This window comes from Podospora pseudocomata, chromosome 3, assembly GCF_035222375.1.
Source record: "Podospora pseudocomata strain CBS 415.72m chromosome 3, whole genome shotgun sequence".
Taxonomy (NCBI): Eukaryota; Fungi; Ascomycota; class Sordariomycetes; order Sordariales; family Podosporaceae; genus Podospora; species Podospora pseudocomata.
This window is the reverse complement of record NC_085887.1, coordinates 2,606,310-2,621,688: the sequence shown is the minus strand read 5'-3', so window position 1 is coordinate 2,621,688 and position 15,379 is coordinate 2,606,310. Positions and strand designations below refer to the sequence as shown.

At 53.9% G+C, this 15,379-nt stretch overlaps 2 protein-coding genes across 2 annotated transcripts; both read left to right on the top strand.

Annotated features, from left to right (window-relative positions):
- Positions 1 to 237: 237 nt before the first annotated feature.
- QC762_307390 (uncharacterized protein) lies at positions 238 to 6,747 on the top strand (the record flags this gene model as incomplete). Its single annotated transcript, XM_062889031.1, has 4 exons — positions 238 to 400; positions 519 to 836; positions 894 to 5,083; positions 5,139 to 6,747. The coding sequence occupies 4 exons, from the start codon at positions 238 to 240 to the stop codon at positions 5,697 to 5,699; spliced, it is 5,232 nt and encodes a 1,743-aa protein (XP_062744972.1). The 3' UTR covers positions 5,700 to 6,747.
- Positions 6,748 to 9,465: 2,718 nt separating this feature from the next.
- ACS2 (acetyl-coenzyme A synthetase 2) lies at positions 9,466 to 13,051 on the top strand. The gene is made up of 6 exons (XM_062889030.1): positions 9,466 to 10,262; positions 10,335 to 10,358; positions 10,468 to 10,494; positions 10,613 to 11,775; positions 11,834 to 12,094; positions 12,150 to 13,051. The coding sequence occupies exons 1-6, from the start codon at positions 9,686 to 9,688 to the stop codon at positions 12,615 to 12,617; spliced, it is 2,520 nt and encodes an 839-aa protein (XP_062744971.1). The 5' UTR covers positions 9,466 to 9,685; the 3' UTR covers positions 12,618 to 13,051.
- The last annotated feature ends 2,328 nt before the right edge of the window (positions 13,052 to 15,379 follow it).

The following is a 15,379-nucleotide window of genomic DNA, read 5'->3' as shown; positions in this document are numbered from 1 at the left end:
ACAGACAGACGAATATTCTGCCTCTGCCTCTTCTGCCTCTTCCCTTTTAACCACCGAGAGACGGTTCGTCCCGTCACACGTTCCACGATTGGGCCTAGCTGTACCTACCTGTACGAGCTCAAGGACGACTGCGGCAAAAATCGAGTGGCCCGTCCCACCGCGCCGGTTCAAGTCGATTGATTAGATCGAGACCTACTACTTATTAGAGCTCCACGCCCCCAGTCCCGCTTCGCTGCTATGGCAAGCTCACCACCAGCGTCGCCGGGCACACTGCCTGCACGGCCAATGAGCGCCATGGTCCGCCCGGCTCCGAGAAGTAGCAGCCGCATGAGCATGCAGGGCAAGTCGGCCGGAGGAAGCAGAGCCTCGGACGAGGAATCAAAGACCGCCGTCAAAGTTGGTGAGTACACAGCATACCTCGGATCCCGCTTGGTGAACCCCCGACACGCCGTCCACCGACTGTGTGTCTCGCGTGCCACCGCTGCCACGGACACCTGCATTTCTGACATGTTGAGCAGTGGTTCGCGTGCGCCCACCTCTAAGGCCTGAAGACCCGGGCTTCGAGCTTATACCTCAGCGGTTTCAGCGATCCATGGTCCAGGTGCATTCGCCAACGAGTCTGTCGATCGAGTCACCACAGGGCCGCAAGCTTTTTGTCTTTGATAGAGTGTTCGGCCCCGAAGTTGGCCAGGCCGGAATATGGGAGTATCTAGACGAGGGAGTCAACGCCTTTACCCAGGGGTACAATGTATCCCTTCTCGCGTACGGCCAGTCCGGCGCGGGCAAATCTTACACGATGGGCACAGCTGGTGACCAGGACAGTCTGGAGCAAATGGGTGAGTATACTCCCCAAACCGCGCCAACTGCTAGACGGTGCTGACTGTGATATTCAGGTGTGATCCCACGCGCCGCCACTGCGCTGTTTGAACGGCTGGAAGGTCCAAAGATCAACCCTAACCGCAGTTCCATGTCACAGCTCCGAACACCAGCTCGGTTCTCGAACCCGCCTGTCAGTTCTACGAAAGGGGCGGAAAAGAACTGGACCTTGCGCGCGTCATATGTCGAGATCTACAACGAGCAGCTGAGAGACCTGTTGGTCGACGATACCATCCCATTTCATGAACGGGGAGCCGTCACGATTCGCGAAGACGTCAAGGGCAACATTCTTTTGACCGGTTTGCGACAGGTGGAAGTCAACTCGGTGGACGACCTGATGCATGTGCTGGAGCAAGGATCGATAGTTCGACAGACGGATGCGACAGCGATCAACGCCCGATCGTCGCGCTCCCATGCCGTATTCAGCTTGAACCTGGTGCAAAAGAAGAGCAAGCCGATGACGGGAGCAGAGAGGCGCATGTCGATGCCGGTGGAGGGCTTGTCTGGGAGCGAATCTCTGGTAACGACCGACAGCAAAATGCATTTCGTGGATTTAGCCGGCAGCGAGCGTCTCAAGAACACGGGCGCCCAGGGAGAGCGGGCAAAGGAGGGTATTTCGATCAATGCTGGTCTGGCAGCACTCGGCAAGGTCATCTCGCAGCTGTCTTCGCGACAGGCCGGGGCGCATGTGTCGTACCGGGACTCGAAGTTAACACGACTGCTCCAAGACTCACTGGGCGGGAATGCCATCACGTACATGATTGCCTGTGTCACGCCGGCCGAGTTCCACCTGAGCGAGACGTTGAATACGGTTCAATATGCGCAGAGGGCCCGAGCGATCCAGAGCAAGCCGCGGATCCAGCAGGTTGAGGAGGGGGACAAGCAGGCCATAATCGATCGTCTCAAGGCCGAAGTAGCATTTCTGCGGGAGCAAATCCGGAGTGCAGAACGCGGCGGGGGAGAGCGACGCACCCTGGCCCCAGGCGAGAGGCCCGAGCGGCAGAGTGAGCGGGAGGTGGAACTCCAGAACCAGCTACTGGATGCCCAGGAAAATTATACGGCTCTGAGCCAGCGGCACGCGAAGCTCATTGCCGAGCTGGCGCGGGCTCGCGATGAGGAGCAGTTGGAGAACCAGCTCGAGAAGAACCTGGGTGACAGTGCCACAGAGCGGTTAAATCGCTCCAATAGCTTCGCGCAGGCGGTGGAACAGGTTGTGCTAGAGTACGAAAAGACAATCCAGTCTCTAGAACAGTCGCTAGCGAGTACCAGGGCAACCCTGTCCAGCACCGAGGGATCTCTGCTGGAAAAAGAGTCCAACTGCGCCTACGCCGAAACGATCAACAATCAGCTCCAGGCCCGGCTGCAGAAGCTCATGGACCGCGAGGCCAACACCGAAAGCTACCTGCACGACCTGGAGACCAAGTTGGACGGCCACACGTCAGGCGAGGAAAAGAACACAGCCATCATCATGGAGTTACGCAAAGAAATTGCCCGGGTCCGCGAAAACGAGGCTGCGTGTGAGAACTACATCTCGACCCTGGAGGAGCGCCTTGCTGAGGCTGACCAGGATGCTGAGCTGATGCAACGTGAGATTGACAGGCTGGAGCAGGTGGTGGAGCGGCAACGCAGCCTTGGAAAGCTGGACTCTTTGTTATACGAGTTGGATCAAATCCAGCCTACAACTCCGGCTCCCGAGGCCGAAGTCGGAGCCGCCAACGGCACTGCCACCAACGGAGCCGGCCACCGGCGCACGGCCAGCCGGAGCATCGCCGACCATTCGCGCAGCCACAGCCATGTCAGCCGCCATAGTCAACTGGAAGAGACCATCCCCGAGATTGGAGAGGAGGATATCCCGGAGGAGGGAGAGGAGCCAGTTGATGGGCAAAAGAGGCCACGGAAATTGTCGCCGTTGGCCAACGACGGCGAGGTGCTTGAGTATCCCACGAGCCCGGCTCAGTCCAAGTTTGTGGCCGACAAACTCGAGACTATGAATCAAGAGCTTCTCGGTCTTAGGGTTGAGCACGAGGCGACACTCAACGAGTATGATCTCCTCCATGCCAAGTATGAGGAGGCTCTCCGGGCTTTGGGCCAGCTGCAGGATATGGTGGACGAGGCTAAGCACCCTAGTCGCCAGCGAGATTCGATTCTCTCGGTGACATCGCCAATGCTGACAAGACCTACCTCATTCCTGTCTGACGCTAGAACTAATGAGACCAAGGATACCACGCATCTTTCTATGCGGTCACTCTCATCAGAGCTTTCGTCGGCTCTAGAATCTCCGTCTACGACATTGGATGTCTCGGATGCTGGCACCGCTGTGCCCAAATCTGGTTCTGCTCCCGAGTCGCCAACGGAGCCCACAAATAGCGCCGATGCCACGACCGAGGTTCACCGGTTGAAGGCTATCGCCGCGGAGAAGGAGGCCGCAGAGAAGGAACTGGCCGAGCGGTACGCTCAGCTGGAGGAACGGCATCAACACGCCCTCGACATGGTGGAAGAGCTCAAGACCCAGGTCGCCAGGGCTCAGGCCGCCAACGAGGATTCCGGCAAGGCCGGCCATGTCATCCGCCGCAAGTCTAGTCAAACACTCATGATCATCGATCGGGCTCACAGGTCATTTGCCTCGCTCCGAAACATCGCCGCCGAGCACTTTGAGGATCAGCCAGATGTGATGCAGAACTTTGAGCTCAACCTCAACGCCGCCATGCACGAGCTCCACGCTCGCTCCGAGAGGATACAGGAGCTCGAGACCAACGTCGCGACGGCCAAGAAGGAGATGGAGACCAAGATGACCATCATCTCTGGACTGACCCGTGAACGGTCGAGTTTGAAGGCTGCCTCGCCTATGGACATGGCAGTTGTGTCGAATCTCAGGAATCAGCTGGAGCAGAGCGAGATGCGCATCAAGGAGCTGCAGCAGGCGAATGAAGTTCGGGAGAAGGAGCTGGAGGCTCAGTTTGCGGAACTGCAGGAGCTGATCAAGCAGACGGCCGTGAGCGCCAATACTACCGCCGCCACGAACGAGACTTCCGAGGAGGCGGCTGCTCAGTTGGCAGCTCGTGAGGAAAAGATTGCTGAGCTGGAGAAGGAGCTGTCCACCTGGGAGGAGAGGCACAGGTCTGCTGTGCAGGCTCTTCAGGATAATGAGGAGCAGCTGAAGAAGACTATCAGCGAGTTCGAGGCTCAGGTTGCTTCTTTTACTGCTAAGCTTTCGGAGGTCAAGGTTGAGGAGAAGCCTGAGGGTGGTAATGAGAGGGCAGTTGGTGAAACTCCAAAGCAAAGCGGGGGTGAAGACACGAAGCTTGTCGACTTTCTCCGTACCGAAATCGAGGAGTACAAGGCTCTCATTAACACCAGCCAGACAAAGGTGGCCGAGGCTGAGAAGCAGCACCAGGAGACGAAGGAGGCTTTGGAGCAGGCTATCAAGGAGCGTGACGAGGCGGTCAGCGAAGCAGCTGAACAGAAGGACCTGGTTGCGAAACTCGAGGCGACAATCTCTGACCATGAGCAATCTATCAAGGCTCACCAGGAGAGCGTTCACGAGTTGCAGTCAGCCCACCAGAAGGATGTTAACGAGATCATGCTGGCCGGCAGACGTGATCTGGAGTCTCAGCTGGCTGCTCTCAAGACAGAGCATGCCAACCGCACTAAGCGGCTTGAGAGTGATCTGACAGAAGCTCGCGAAGAGCTCATGAAGGTTGCCACCCAGGTAGCCTATGCTCTCGGACTGGATGTCAGTGTCGAGAAGATCAGCGACCGCATCAGCGATCTTGCCGGTGCCCGAAAGGCGCTGTCAGAGGAGCAAGGCATGCGACTGGAGCTTGAGCAGGACATTGTTGAGCTGTCCAACATCAACGACACCATCATGCGCGACCTCGAGGCTGTTAGAGCCAGCTTGGCCGAGGTGCTCGCTGCCGAGTCAGAGAAGCAGACGGGCCCTACCGGGCAGGGCTTCCCTGTCAAGGAGCAGGTGGCGTTGGTGAAGAAGAAGGTGGTCGATCTCGAGGTCAAGAACAAGAAGAACTCGCGGCTTGTGGAGGAGCTTGAGGACCAGCTTAATAAGAATTTCGACCAGGTCCAGGCTGCTAGCAACAGGCTGTCGCTGCTTCAGACGGAGAGGAACCAGCAGCTGGAGGAGGCGAATGCTGCCAAGGTGAGATTGCAGGGCGAATTGGATGCCATCAAGGAGGAGTATTCTGCTCTTCAGGTAGGTTTTTTGCTGTCCTCTACTTATTTGCTATCGGAGACTAACAATCATCCAGGCCAAATACGACAGCATCCTCCCCAACGACTCAACCGACACCCCCCAACGATCCAACTCGCAAACCCAGCAAAACGGCCACGGCGTCCGCAAATCATCCTCGGTCGCCTCTTTACCCTCCCCCCCACCAGCAATCCCCCTCCCGCCCCTCCCATCCAACAACTCAGGCACCACGTCCCCCACCCCCTGCCCCCCCTCCAAGGACGTAGGCGGAATCTCCCAGATCCAAGAAGACCAGGAAGCGCGCATCCGCCTCATCGAAAAGCACCTCAAGGCAGAGAAGCAGCTTACCACCACCCTCGAAGAGGCCTTGACTGACCTGGAAAGGCAGCAGCTGGCGATGAGGGCGGATTGTGACGCCTGGAGGAGAAGGGCGCAGGAGCTGGAGCAGGAGATCAAGGACCTGAAGGAGAAGCCGCAGCAGGATAACAGGTGGAGTCTGCAGCAGGTGGAGGAGGAGAGGAGGAAGAGGAGGGATGCCGAGATTGCGAGGGCGCATTTGGAGGAGAGGATGAACACGATTAGCAAAAAGAAGAAGAAGGGGAGCCTGAATTGCTTTTAGAGGGGGCAAGGACGGCAGGGGACTGGCGGTGGTGGTGGTGTTTGGAATGTGATGAAGAGGGTTTTGGTTGCGGGGTTGGTGGTGGTGTGGTTGGTGGTTATTGGGGTGCTGGCTTTGGTTGTCAAGGGGTTGTGGAGGGTGTTTGGGGGAAGAGAGGAAGAATGAGTTGTGTGGGAGTGTGTGTGGTTGTGTCAGTCATGGCCTTTCAATCTTATGATGTGGATGTCCGTTTTTATGTCCCTTTTTTTTTTTTTTTTTTTTTTGCTTTTATTTCTCCACCGCGTTTTTTTCTTCTGTTTTTCTTTTGCACAGCTTTATTTTTTAACTTTGTCTTCTCTGATTCCCCCTTTTATTTTACTTTACTGTTCTTATTTTTATTTTTATTCTTTCTTCTTTTCTTGTCTATTTTTGAACAGGGACACGTCACTTTGGTTGTTGGTTTGGTTTGGTTTTTGTTTGGATGAATAACTTGTTCCTTGTGCTTGCGGGAGGGAATTGGAATGGGAATGGGTGGGTCGTTGTTGTGGTTGTGGTTTTCCAGTTACGTTTGTTTATATAACACATCGTTCCCTGTTCTCATGAAGGAAGAAACTTCTTTATACCCCCCCTCTATCTGCAGACAAACACATATCAGTTAAGAAAGAAAGAAAGAGAAAAACGGAAGTGAAATGGAGAGTAGGTTTATGTTAATGAGATGAGAGTAAAAAGACATCTGAATGAGAACTTTTGCTGTATGTGTTTGTGACATGGTAGTTTCTGATATGGACTTGGTTTGGTTGCAAAGTGTTTTGAGTGTTTTGTTGTCAGGTGTGGTTGAAGGGTTTTCTACGATTATCTTATGTTATTTTTACGTACCTATCTTGAAACGTTGATGTTAAAAAGAGAAAGATGGAGACTGGGCTAGATTATGTAGGAACCCGAGGGTTTAAACACCTTGCTTTGGGGCAGGATGTTTTAGACAGAATTATACTCGGTTACTTTGCTCCAGGCACGGTGCGATCAGCCAATGGGCAATCCAAACTACAGTTGTAGATATTATCTATTTAAAGTATTTCCCTCATATTCTAGTTTACAAGATGTACCAATCATCATCCTATGGAGCTCTTTCCTGGGTAAGGTAGTGATCTTGTTTTTCTACAGTGGCTATACACCACCAAGCCATGTCAAGTGCCGATTTTGAAGGCCTGGCAAGTACCTATGTAACTTAGTCTATTGTGTTCCCTCTACCTTTTCAGTTTACATATAAGCAAGAGGTAGCTAGAACTCTCATAAACTTGTCAAGATCTGAAAATAGTCTCTATTTTCCAGCTTCCCTGCTCTCAGTCTGGCTCTCTTTGTGTGACAATCTCCTTGCTACCTTATTGAGAGTCAGTCAAAGATGACGATATCACTTACACACCCTCTACCTACCAGGTAGGATCGTGAAAATGTTTATGTCATGACATCGTAGGAGCAGGCAGACAAAGACTAGTTAGTGGGACGGGAGGTCCATGTGGAACTGGGAATAGTCTCAAGTATGACGAAACGCATACACACATCGGACAACTCAAGAGAACTGCAATCCTGCAGTTGATGGGTGGCCGGTCTTATATACGGGCTTTCCCTCGGCTTCCTTCAATCTACCCACATCCTTGATACTATGCCGTATGCTTAATCTTAATTAAAGTGACTCTTTCTATCACATGTGCCCAGCACAGGACCCCCACCGCGTGTTGTTGTTCCCCTTTTCCCCTCCTCCCATACGTCCGGAAGGCCCCGGTTGTAGGGGTTGAGGTATGACGTTGTTTCTGGTGGCGGGCTGGCTGTCTACAGGTGGGGTCGTCTCTTGGTCTTTGTACACCACAGTTCTGGGGTTCAAGGATACGGAAGGAATGAGGGGCACACACGAGGGAAAACACCAGAGTGCCATGACTCTCGTCCCCAGTGACGATCCGGACTGGGCGCTCTGAATAGGTTTAGATTTGTTGTTAGTTGGTTAGTTCGAGGGTACTTCCGCTGCTCCGGAACTGGTGGATGGGAACAAAAAAAACATGGGGAAATATTGCGCCCAGTCCAGTCCAGTCCGAGCATTTGAGTTTTATGGTGGATTAAAAGGAACAATCAAGTTCGAGGCCCCCCTTCCATTGGAGAATGTGGGGAGTGGTAATGCCCCGCGATTCTGGGGAAAAGGGGGCACAAGACACACACACACACACATACACACACACGCACACATGAGGACACGAGGGAAGGGGGGGCAGATGGATAAGGACAAGGAAAGTCCACTGATGGTTATCCCTGGTTCGTTGGATGCACATGCTCATACCCGAGGTGTATGTGAGAATATGGCTTCCCGAGCTTCCCTTCATCCCCAGGAAGTTGGGTTAGCCTTGGCCCACCGGCACTTGGGAATGTCCCGGCAGCCGGGCAGCCGCAACTGTCCAACGTCGTTGCACACACACAGAGACACACACCCGTCTTATCACGATAGCGGTGGTCCACTGCAGGAACAAGGTGGTACCCCGGCTCATGTTCGTTCGTTCGTTCGTCTCGGTCTTCGGTATTTGCTGTGAGGGAGAAAATGGACAATAAAAAGCGAGGAGCGGGCCGGGATAGCCGTTCGAGAAGAAGACGGTGCGTCATGTCCTCGACTTTCCGAGGTGGCCATCCCGTGATGTTGGGAGTGACGGACGATGACGCCAGCCCATCTGGGGATTCCATAAAGACAGGTCGTGACAGCAACGGGGGGAGCCAACGGTGATGGTCGCCAAGAGACGCTGTGCTTTGAATGCGGTTGGGATCAGTGCGGGGAAGGCCCGTCTTATGGCGGTGCGGCGTTGCGAAGGCATCATGTCTTTCCCTGTCCAAGGCGCCTCCTCCGTCACCGAGGACCCCACCGGGTCTCGATCCGGTAGCGGCTCAATGCCAAGAACGAGATCGTTGTAAAAGGAGGGGCCCAGCAGAGTGTGGGGTAAAGAAGCAGCAGAAGGTGAGGGCAAAGGAGGACCAGTGAGGTACCGGTACATGGCCTTGGAGAGTTAAGGTTATTTCCTCTTATGTTTTAGCTGATTACTTATTAGTCAAGTGTTTTGTTAATAGAAGATTATTGAAGACGGCATATTCGAGTGTGGTGTAAGGTATCATCAGTATGAGGGTGACTGCATTCCCACGACGGCGGGGTGGTCCCTGCAGCAGCAGCATAGACAACGGCGGGAGCAGTAGTATTGACGCTGAAGAAGTGCGGCTTGTTTGGGAAGCTGCTTGGTCGCGTAGGTAGGGCATCGCATCGCATTGCGACAACAGCCAACCGGCCGGGCTCCGATAGTAGCAGACACACCACGAAGGGGTTGAATCGATCAGGCATACGGCGGCCCGCAGACGTTCGTTCGTTCGTTCGGTTACATGCCGCTGAAGAGGTTTGTCGAGATGATGGCATCCACAATCCCCATCAGATAAGGACAAACCCCACTGTCTGAAGTGAGGCGCGCGCCATTTTATTAGGAGCGCTAGGCTTTGACGGTTGAGAGAATTCCAAATTCCTACTCAAGTCGTCACTTTGCAGTCTCGGACCGCTTCCAAATAGAAGGTTGTGTGTGATAGATGCAACTCTCTCACAATTCAAACACGGCAACCGCCTGTCTGCTGGATACCACTGACACTGTTCCGGTGACCTCGAGGCAACCCTGCCATGCGTCTGTGTTCCCGGTGCAGCACACACTCCACAGACTGGGAGCAGCCTGCCGCGTCCGGAGGAGACATTTGTGCCATCTCGACTCATCATCCACAGGCGAGGCAAGGAGCCCTGGCTATTCGCCGCACCGGACTGCCGCATGTCCGCGTCCACCGCACGGCTGGCACCGGCCCTTCGTCTCAAGGTGTGTCGTTTCAGGGGAAACAACTTTTCTTGAGCCTCTAGGTCTCTCTTTCTCTCTTGAGTAGGCGTGCAAATAGGGCTGGTGGTCTTCTTCCCCTTTGCGGTAACAAGGGCCCGTCAATGGCAACATTGCATGTCTGGTGTGCAGCGAATAGTCAGTGGTCGGGCGGAAGGAAATCCACAACGGTGGTCTTGGGGCTTGGTGTCTGGGGATGGGCTCATGGCCGTCTCTCTGCGTCGTTGTATCGGTACAAGCTCCGGTCCGGCAGAGAGCTGGGAAGTGAGAAAAAAGAAAATGCCCACACCCACACCCCTCCCCCTGAATGCCTCCCCTCGCGCTCCCCCATCCCAGCTTCCACCCTTCACCCATGCACCGTGTCCATCCAGGCGGGTATCCTTCGTCTCGTCTTCTGCCATAATACAAAAACGCCCGCTCCTCCCCAACATTGTCCGTCAGTCCAGCTCACCCAATCTCCCACTCATCTGTCCCATCTCCTTTCCACCCTCTACCACCACTACTTGTTCCTACCGGCTGCTCCTGTCTGGCTTGGCTGGGCCATTACTACTACTGCTGCGACGAACATTCTCCCGCTTTGCTAAAGCACCAAAAAGTTCCTACCCCGCCATCACCAACACCAACACCACCATCATGGGCGAGCAGTCTCCCAAGGCGCCAGTAGTGGCCGAGGCCCACGCTGTTGACACTTTCCGTGAGTTCTTGTCCCGTCCTGGAGTATAGACGGTGAAACTGACAGAGCGGCCTTCCTGCCTACTCCCAACAGACCCTCCCCAGAAGATGCTTGACAGTAAGTTTGGGTCCATGTCGTGCGCCAAGGTGTTGTGGCCCTGTCGCGGGGCGCACACACACAACACCTGGACGAACGGAAGCATTGGAGCTAACCACGTTTGTCACAGAGCACCCGAGTAAACCTCACTTGAGCAGTAAGACACGACCCCACCCCCCGCTGAATACCCCGCGGCCGTCCTCCTTGTCCCGAGCCTGGGCGCGCCTGGGCGGTTGGTCTCTACGTCACATCGCGCGCTGACACCGGTACCGCAGGTCTCGAGGAATATCAGAAACTCTACAAGGAATCCATCACAGAACCCAAGAAGTTCTGGGGGAGGCTGGCGCGTGAGCTCCTGACCTGGTCCAAGGATTTCCAGACTGTCCACAGCGGCTCCCTCGCCGGGGGTGACAATGCCTGGTTCCTGGAGGGTGAGCTCAATGCGTCATACAACTGTGTCGATCGCCATGCCTTCAAGGACCCCAACAAGGTCGCCGTCATCTACGAAGCCGATGAGCCCTCGGACGGCCGGAACGTCACCTACGGCGAGCTCCTGCGCGATGTCTCCAAGCTCGCCCACGTGCTCACCCAGATGGGCGTGCGCAAGGGCGACACCGTGGCCATCTACCTGCCCATGATCCCGGAGGCTATCGTTGCCCTTCTTGCTTGCAGCAGAATCGGCGCCGTTCACTCGGTGGTCTTTGCCGGTTTCTCGGCCGACTCGCTTCGCGACCGTGTCATCGATGGCGGTTCCAAGGTGGTCATCACCACCGACGAGGGCAAGCGTGGTGGAAAGTTGATTGGGACAAAGAAGATTGTCGATGAGGCTCTCAAGCAGTGCCCTGATGTCGGCCACGTGCTTGTGTACAAGCGCACCGGCGCCGACATCCCCATGACCGAGGGTCGCGATTTCTGGTGGCACGAGGAGGTTGAGAAGTGGCCCTCATACTACCCCCCCGTGGCCGTCAACTCGGAGGACCCTCTCTTCCTCCTCTACACCTCCGGCTCTACCGGCAAGCCCAAGGGTGTCATGCACACCACCGGCGGTTATCTCCTGGGCGCCGCCACCACCGGAAAGTATGTGTTCGACATTCACGATGGCGACAGGTACTTCTGCGGCGGTGATGTCGGCTGGATTACCGGTCATACCTATGTCGTCTACGCCCCACTCCTCCTGGGTGTGTCCACCGTCGTTTTCGAGGGTACACCCGCCTACCCCAACTTTTCCAGATACTGGGATATCATTGAGCAGCACAAGGTCACACAGTTCTATGTTGCTCCCACTGCCCTGCGTCTCCTGAAGCGCGCCGGCAACCAACATGTGCGCAACGAGATGAAGCACCTCAGAGTTCTTGGCTCCGTCGGTGAGCCAATCGCCGCCGAGATCTGGAAGTGGTACTTTGAGGTTGTTGGCAAGGAGGAGGCTCATATTGTGGACGTAAGTCGCTCACCTTCGGCCCTGCAAGAGACCACCTCTCACTGACGACTAATCACAGACGTACTGGCAAACCGAGACCGGCTCCAACGTCATCACCCCTCTTGCTGGTGTTACTCCCACCAAGCCCGGCTCCGCCTCTCTTCCCTTCTTCGGCATCGAGCCTGCGATCGTCGACCCTGTCTCTGGCGAGGAGATCCATGGCAACGATGTCGAGGGTGTCCTTGCCTTCAAGCAACCCTGGCCAAGCATGGCTCGCACCGTCTGGGGCGCCCACAAGCGCTACATGGACACTTACCTGAACGTTTACAAGGGGTACTACGTGAGTATCCGCTGCCTCTGCTGTTGCAAGGCTTTCAGACTAACAAGTGATGTAGTTCACGGGCGATGGTGCCGGTCGCGATCACGAGGGCTTCTACTGGATCCGTGGCCGTGTTGATGACGTTGTCAACGTCAGCGGTCACCGTCTCAGCACGGCTGAGATCGAGGCCGCCCTCATTGAGCACGCCTCCATTGCCGAGGCGGCCGTCGTTGGGGTTGCCGACGAGCTCACCGGCCAGGCTGTCAACGCCTTTGTGTCCATCAAGAACGGCGCCGAAGTCGATGATGCCCTCCGCAAGGACTTCATCCTCCAGGTCCGCAGGAGTATTGGCCCCTTCGCGGCGCCCAAGGCCGTGTTTGTTGTCCCAGATCTTCCCAAGACCCGCAGCGGCAAGATCATGAGACGTATTCTCAGAAAGATTCTTGCCGGTGAGGAGGACCAGCTTGGCGACATCAGCACTCTCTCGGACCCATCTGTTGTTGAGAAGATCATCAACATTGTGCACGAGGGCAAGAAGAAATAAGCGTTTGTGAGCATGTTGTGTGCGAGTAGGGAAGAGGGATGATCGGGATGGGAGATTATATATACCACTATACGACCGACTTGGGCTGGGTTTGAAGGAACGGCGTCCCCTGGATGGATCAAACGAGGCATGGCAGAAAATAACTTGGGCATGCCAAGTTAATTTTTGGTTTTGGGAGTCGGGCATTTACTTGCTTTGAAAGTCATTTTTTGTTTTTGTTTCGGGTCTGGGAGAAAGCGTGGAACGCGTTGCGAGTTCTGTTTTGTTGTAGATGGATCTTTGGACGTTTGGTTTCCTTTTTTTTGGATTATCATCGATGTCTTAAAGATGAGATATGGAGGGTGGATGTTCCTACTGGGAGATTGGGATTTTCCGTCTCTGTCTATTGATTTGCTATGGTAGCAAGAAATACAAAAACAGTTAAAGTACTTGAGGTTGCTCGGTTGCGTTTGGTGTTGTGAATTTTTATTGATCGCTGTTGGCAGCAGCCCGCCATCGTATAACGCTTGACTCTACATCACAACAAAAGGATCGGGAGTTCTACCTCTTCTCATCAAAATACAACCATCATCACCACTTCGGGCCTAGAGCACGGCTGTCCCTCATCCTATTTATTCCAGCTAAACGAGAGATGTAATTTGTGCTGAACCAAAGCCTACCTACACACATACTCAGTATTTCATGAACTCAACAATTGTTATCGATAATCAAAGACGAGCTGAGATCGGGGAAGACTGTTGCGAGTCAAGGTGATAGATCGCTGGGCCATGTTGGGAGGAAGCAGGTGTTGATGGAAAGCCTTGTAATAGATGTATGTTTCATGTTATTGATTCACCTCGATTCGACTAATTCGGCACACTACAAATGTGTTTATATAATCTTTCGGTCTGATATTGAGCTGATGCATCGGCCCTCTTGGACTGTAAGAATTTTCAGTGGGGGCGCTGAGGTCAGAGAGATTTGTGAGACGTCGTTCGGGGGTGACAGAGCATAAGCATATATAGGTGAGGTGCTTGTCTGTCTGTGTATTCTACCCTCACGGTCTATCTGTCTCTCGCCTTGACTCGATAATGGTTGAGAAGCCCGGGAGAACAGCACCCTGCCCACAAGATGTTTGACACACACAAATATGACAGCCCGTGTTATATTGCGAACTACACCTTGCAGGATAGCCACTAGGCTTTCAAATATGGTTAATAGACCTCTGAAGATAATTAAAGGGCCTATTGATTTACTTTCGAGGGCATGGTTTACAGCATTGTATGGGCCAACTTACTTTTGCTGTGTCAACTATTCTGTGGGCAGGGTGCCTGTCACCAAGAGTGCAAGAAACCTCGATCCCTAAGGGCTTGAGATGTAGGCCTTACTAAGATCATCATGCGCTTCTGCCATAAGGATACAACGTATATGTGCTCAAGAGGCGTGGTGCTGTATGTGCATCATCCAGCATTTGAAGATGAGAGTGGAATATCACTTGCAGATCTGGAAGATTATACGCATGTGGAATCTTGGAGGGAGTATATCTGGCTTCCTGGGGGCAGAAAAGGCGAGCCTTGCTCAACCTGTCTGATATCCGTCACTGTCTACCATATTTTCGTCTGACAACAGTAGCGACTTTGGAATCAACAAGCCGGATAACTCAGCCCACAGGCCACTTCTGAGGCCTCCTGGCCATGGAGACCCGAAGACAGTATTAAAAAACCGTCATCCCGCAGTGGATATGGTCGTCTTGATAGGTCGAGATGTATAAGCAATGCGGGGAGACACCTTACCCCGAGGTAACAGAGGCGCAGATGACAGGTTGGACCGGGCGGGCCAAAAACAGAAGCTCGCAGATATTGGGCCTGCATATGCATCAGACGGGACGATATTTTCATCTGTTGTTGTTGTTGTTGTTGTTGTTGTTGTTGTTGTTGTTGTTGTCAAACCTGGTTATTGGTGCTCTCTTTGCTGCCATCGTGGACAAACGGCATTTTTATACTAGCTGGATGTTTGGATCATGTGTCGAACGGTTATCTTGATCTTTCTTTCATTGGTGGCACTTGGCATTTCTGACAAAGTCCGATCTCTGAAATCTTGATGGCCATCTTGGAGATCAGGTCGCAAAAAGGCTTAAATCCGATGTTGCCGTGTGAAAGCAGCTATGGACGCGTATGCAATGACATGGTCCAAGCCCGCTGTCTCCCTTGGCATTTCACAGTTCCGGGTATCTCGGAGTTCTGCAAAAAGGGAATCAAAAACTGACTTTGTGAAGGTTGAAAAAGATATTTTCAAGTGGTGTGTTGTGTATCGCGCGACTGAAAAATTGCCGGGGGTTTCCAGAAATATATCCAGCACCGACACCCGTTGACCGCCGCCTGATTTGTATATTCCGCTCTCAAGTGATCTATATTCCGCAGGCTGGTTGCGGTGGTGACCTTCGGGTGGCGCCGTAAACAACTTTCAGAGCTGCGCAGCACAGTGCGAGAGATGTGCAGAGGATTGCTCAGCAGGAAGCGGGGAGTTGAGCGGCGGGGCTGGTGCTCACTGTTGTCCGTACGCAGAACTGATCCGAGGTCAACACCGAGCAAGGCTGGTGGGCATCTTGATGGTTGTCTGCACAGATCGAAGGTTGTCACCCCGCAATCCGCAAAGCAGCTTCGTCCGACATGTTGCAAAAACAGATCGATATCAAAAGGCTAATTCCCAAACGAGATGGGCAGAAGCTGGCGACTCCACCAATTTAAAGCTGACGCTACTCTAGGGTGGATGGCACCGGCTCG

Coding starts and splice junctions, on each gene's coding strand:
- ACS2 (XM_062889030.1), top strand. CDS start 9,686: ATGTCTGGTGTGCAGCGAATAGTCAGTGGTCGGGCGGAAGGAAATCCA. Junction 10,495..10,612: donor GAGTAAACCTCACTTGAGCA/GTAAGACACGAC, acceptor CCGGTACCGCAG/GTCTCGAGGAATATCAGAAA. Junction 11,776..11,833: donor AGGAGGCTCATATTGTGGAC/GTAAGTCGCTCA, acceptor GACTAATCACAG/ACGTACTGGCAAACCGAGAC.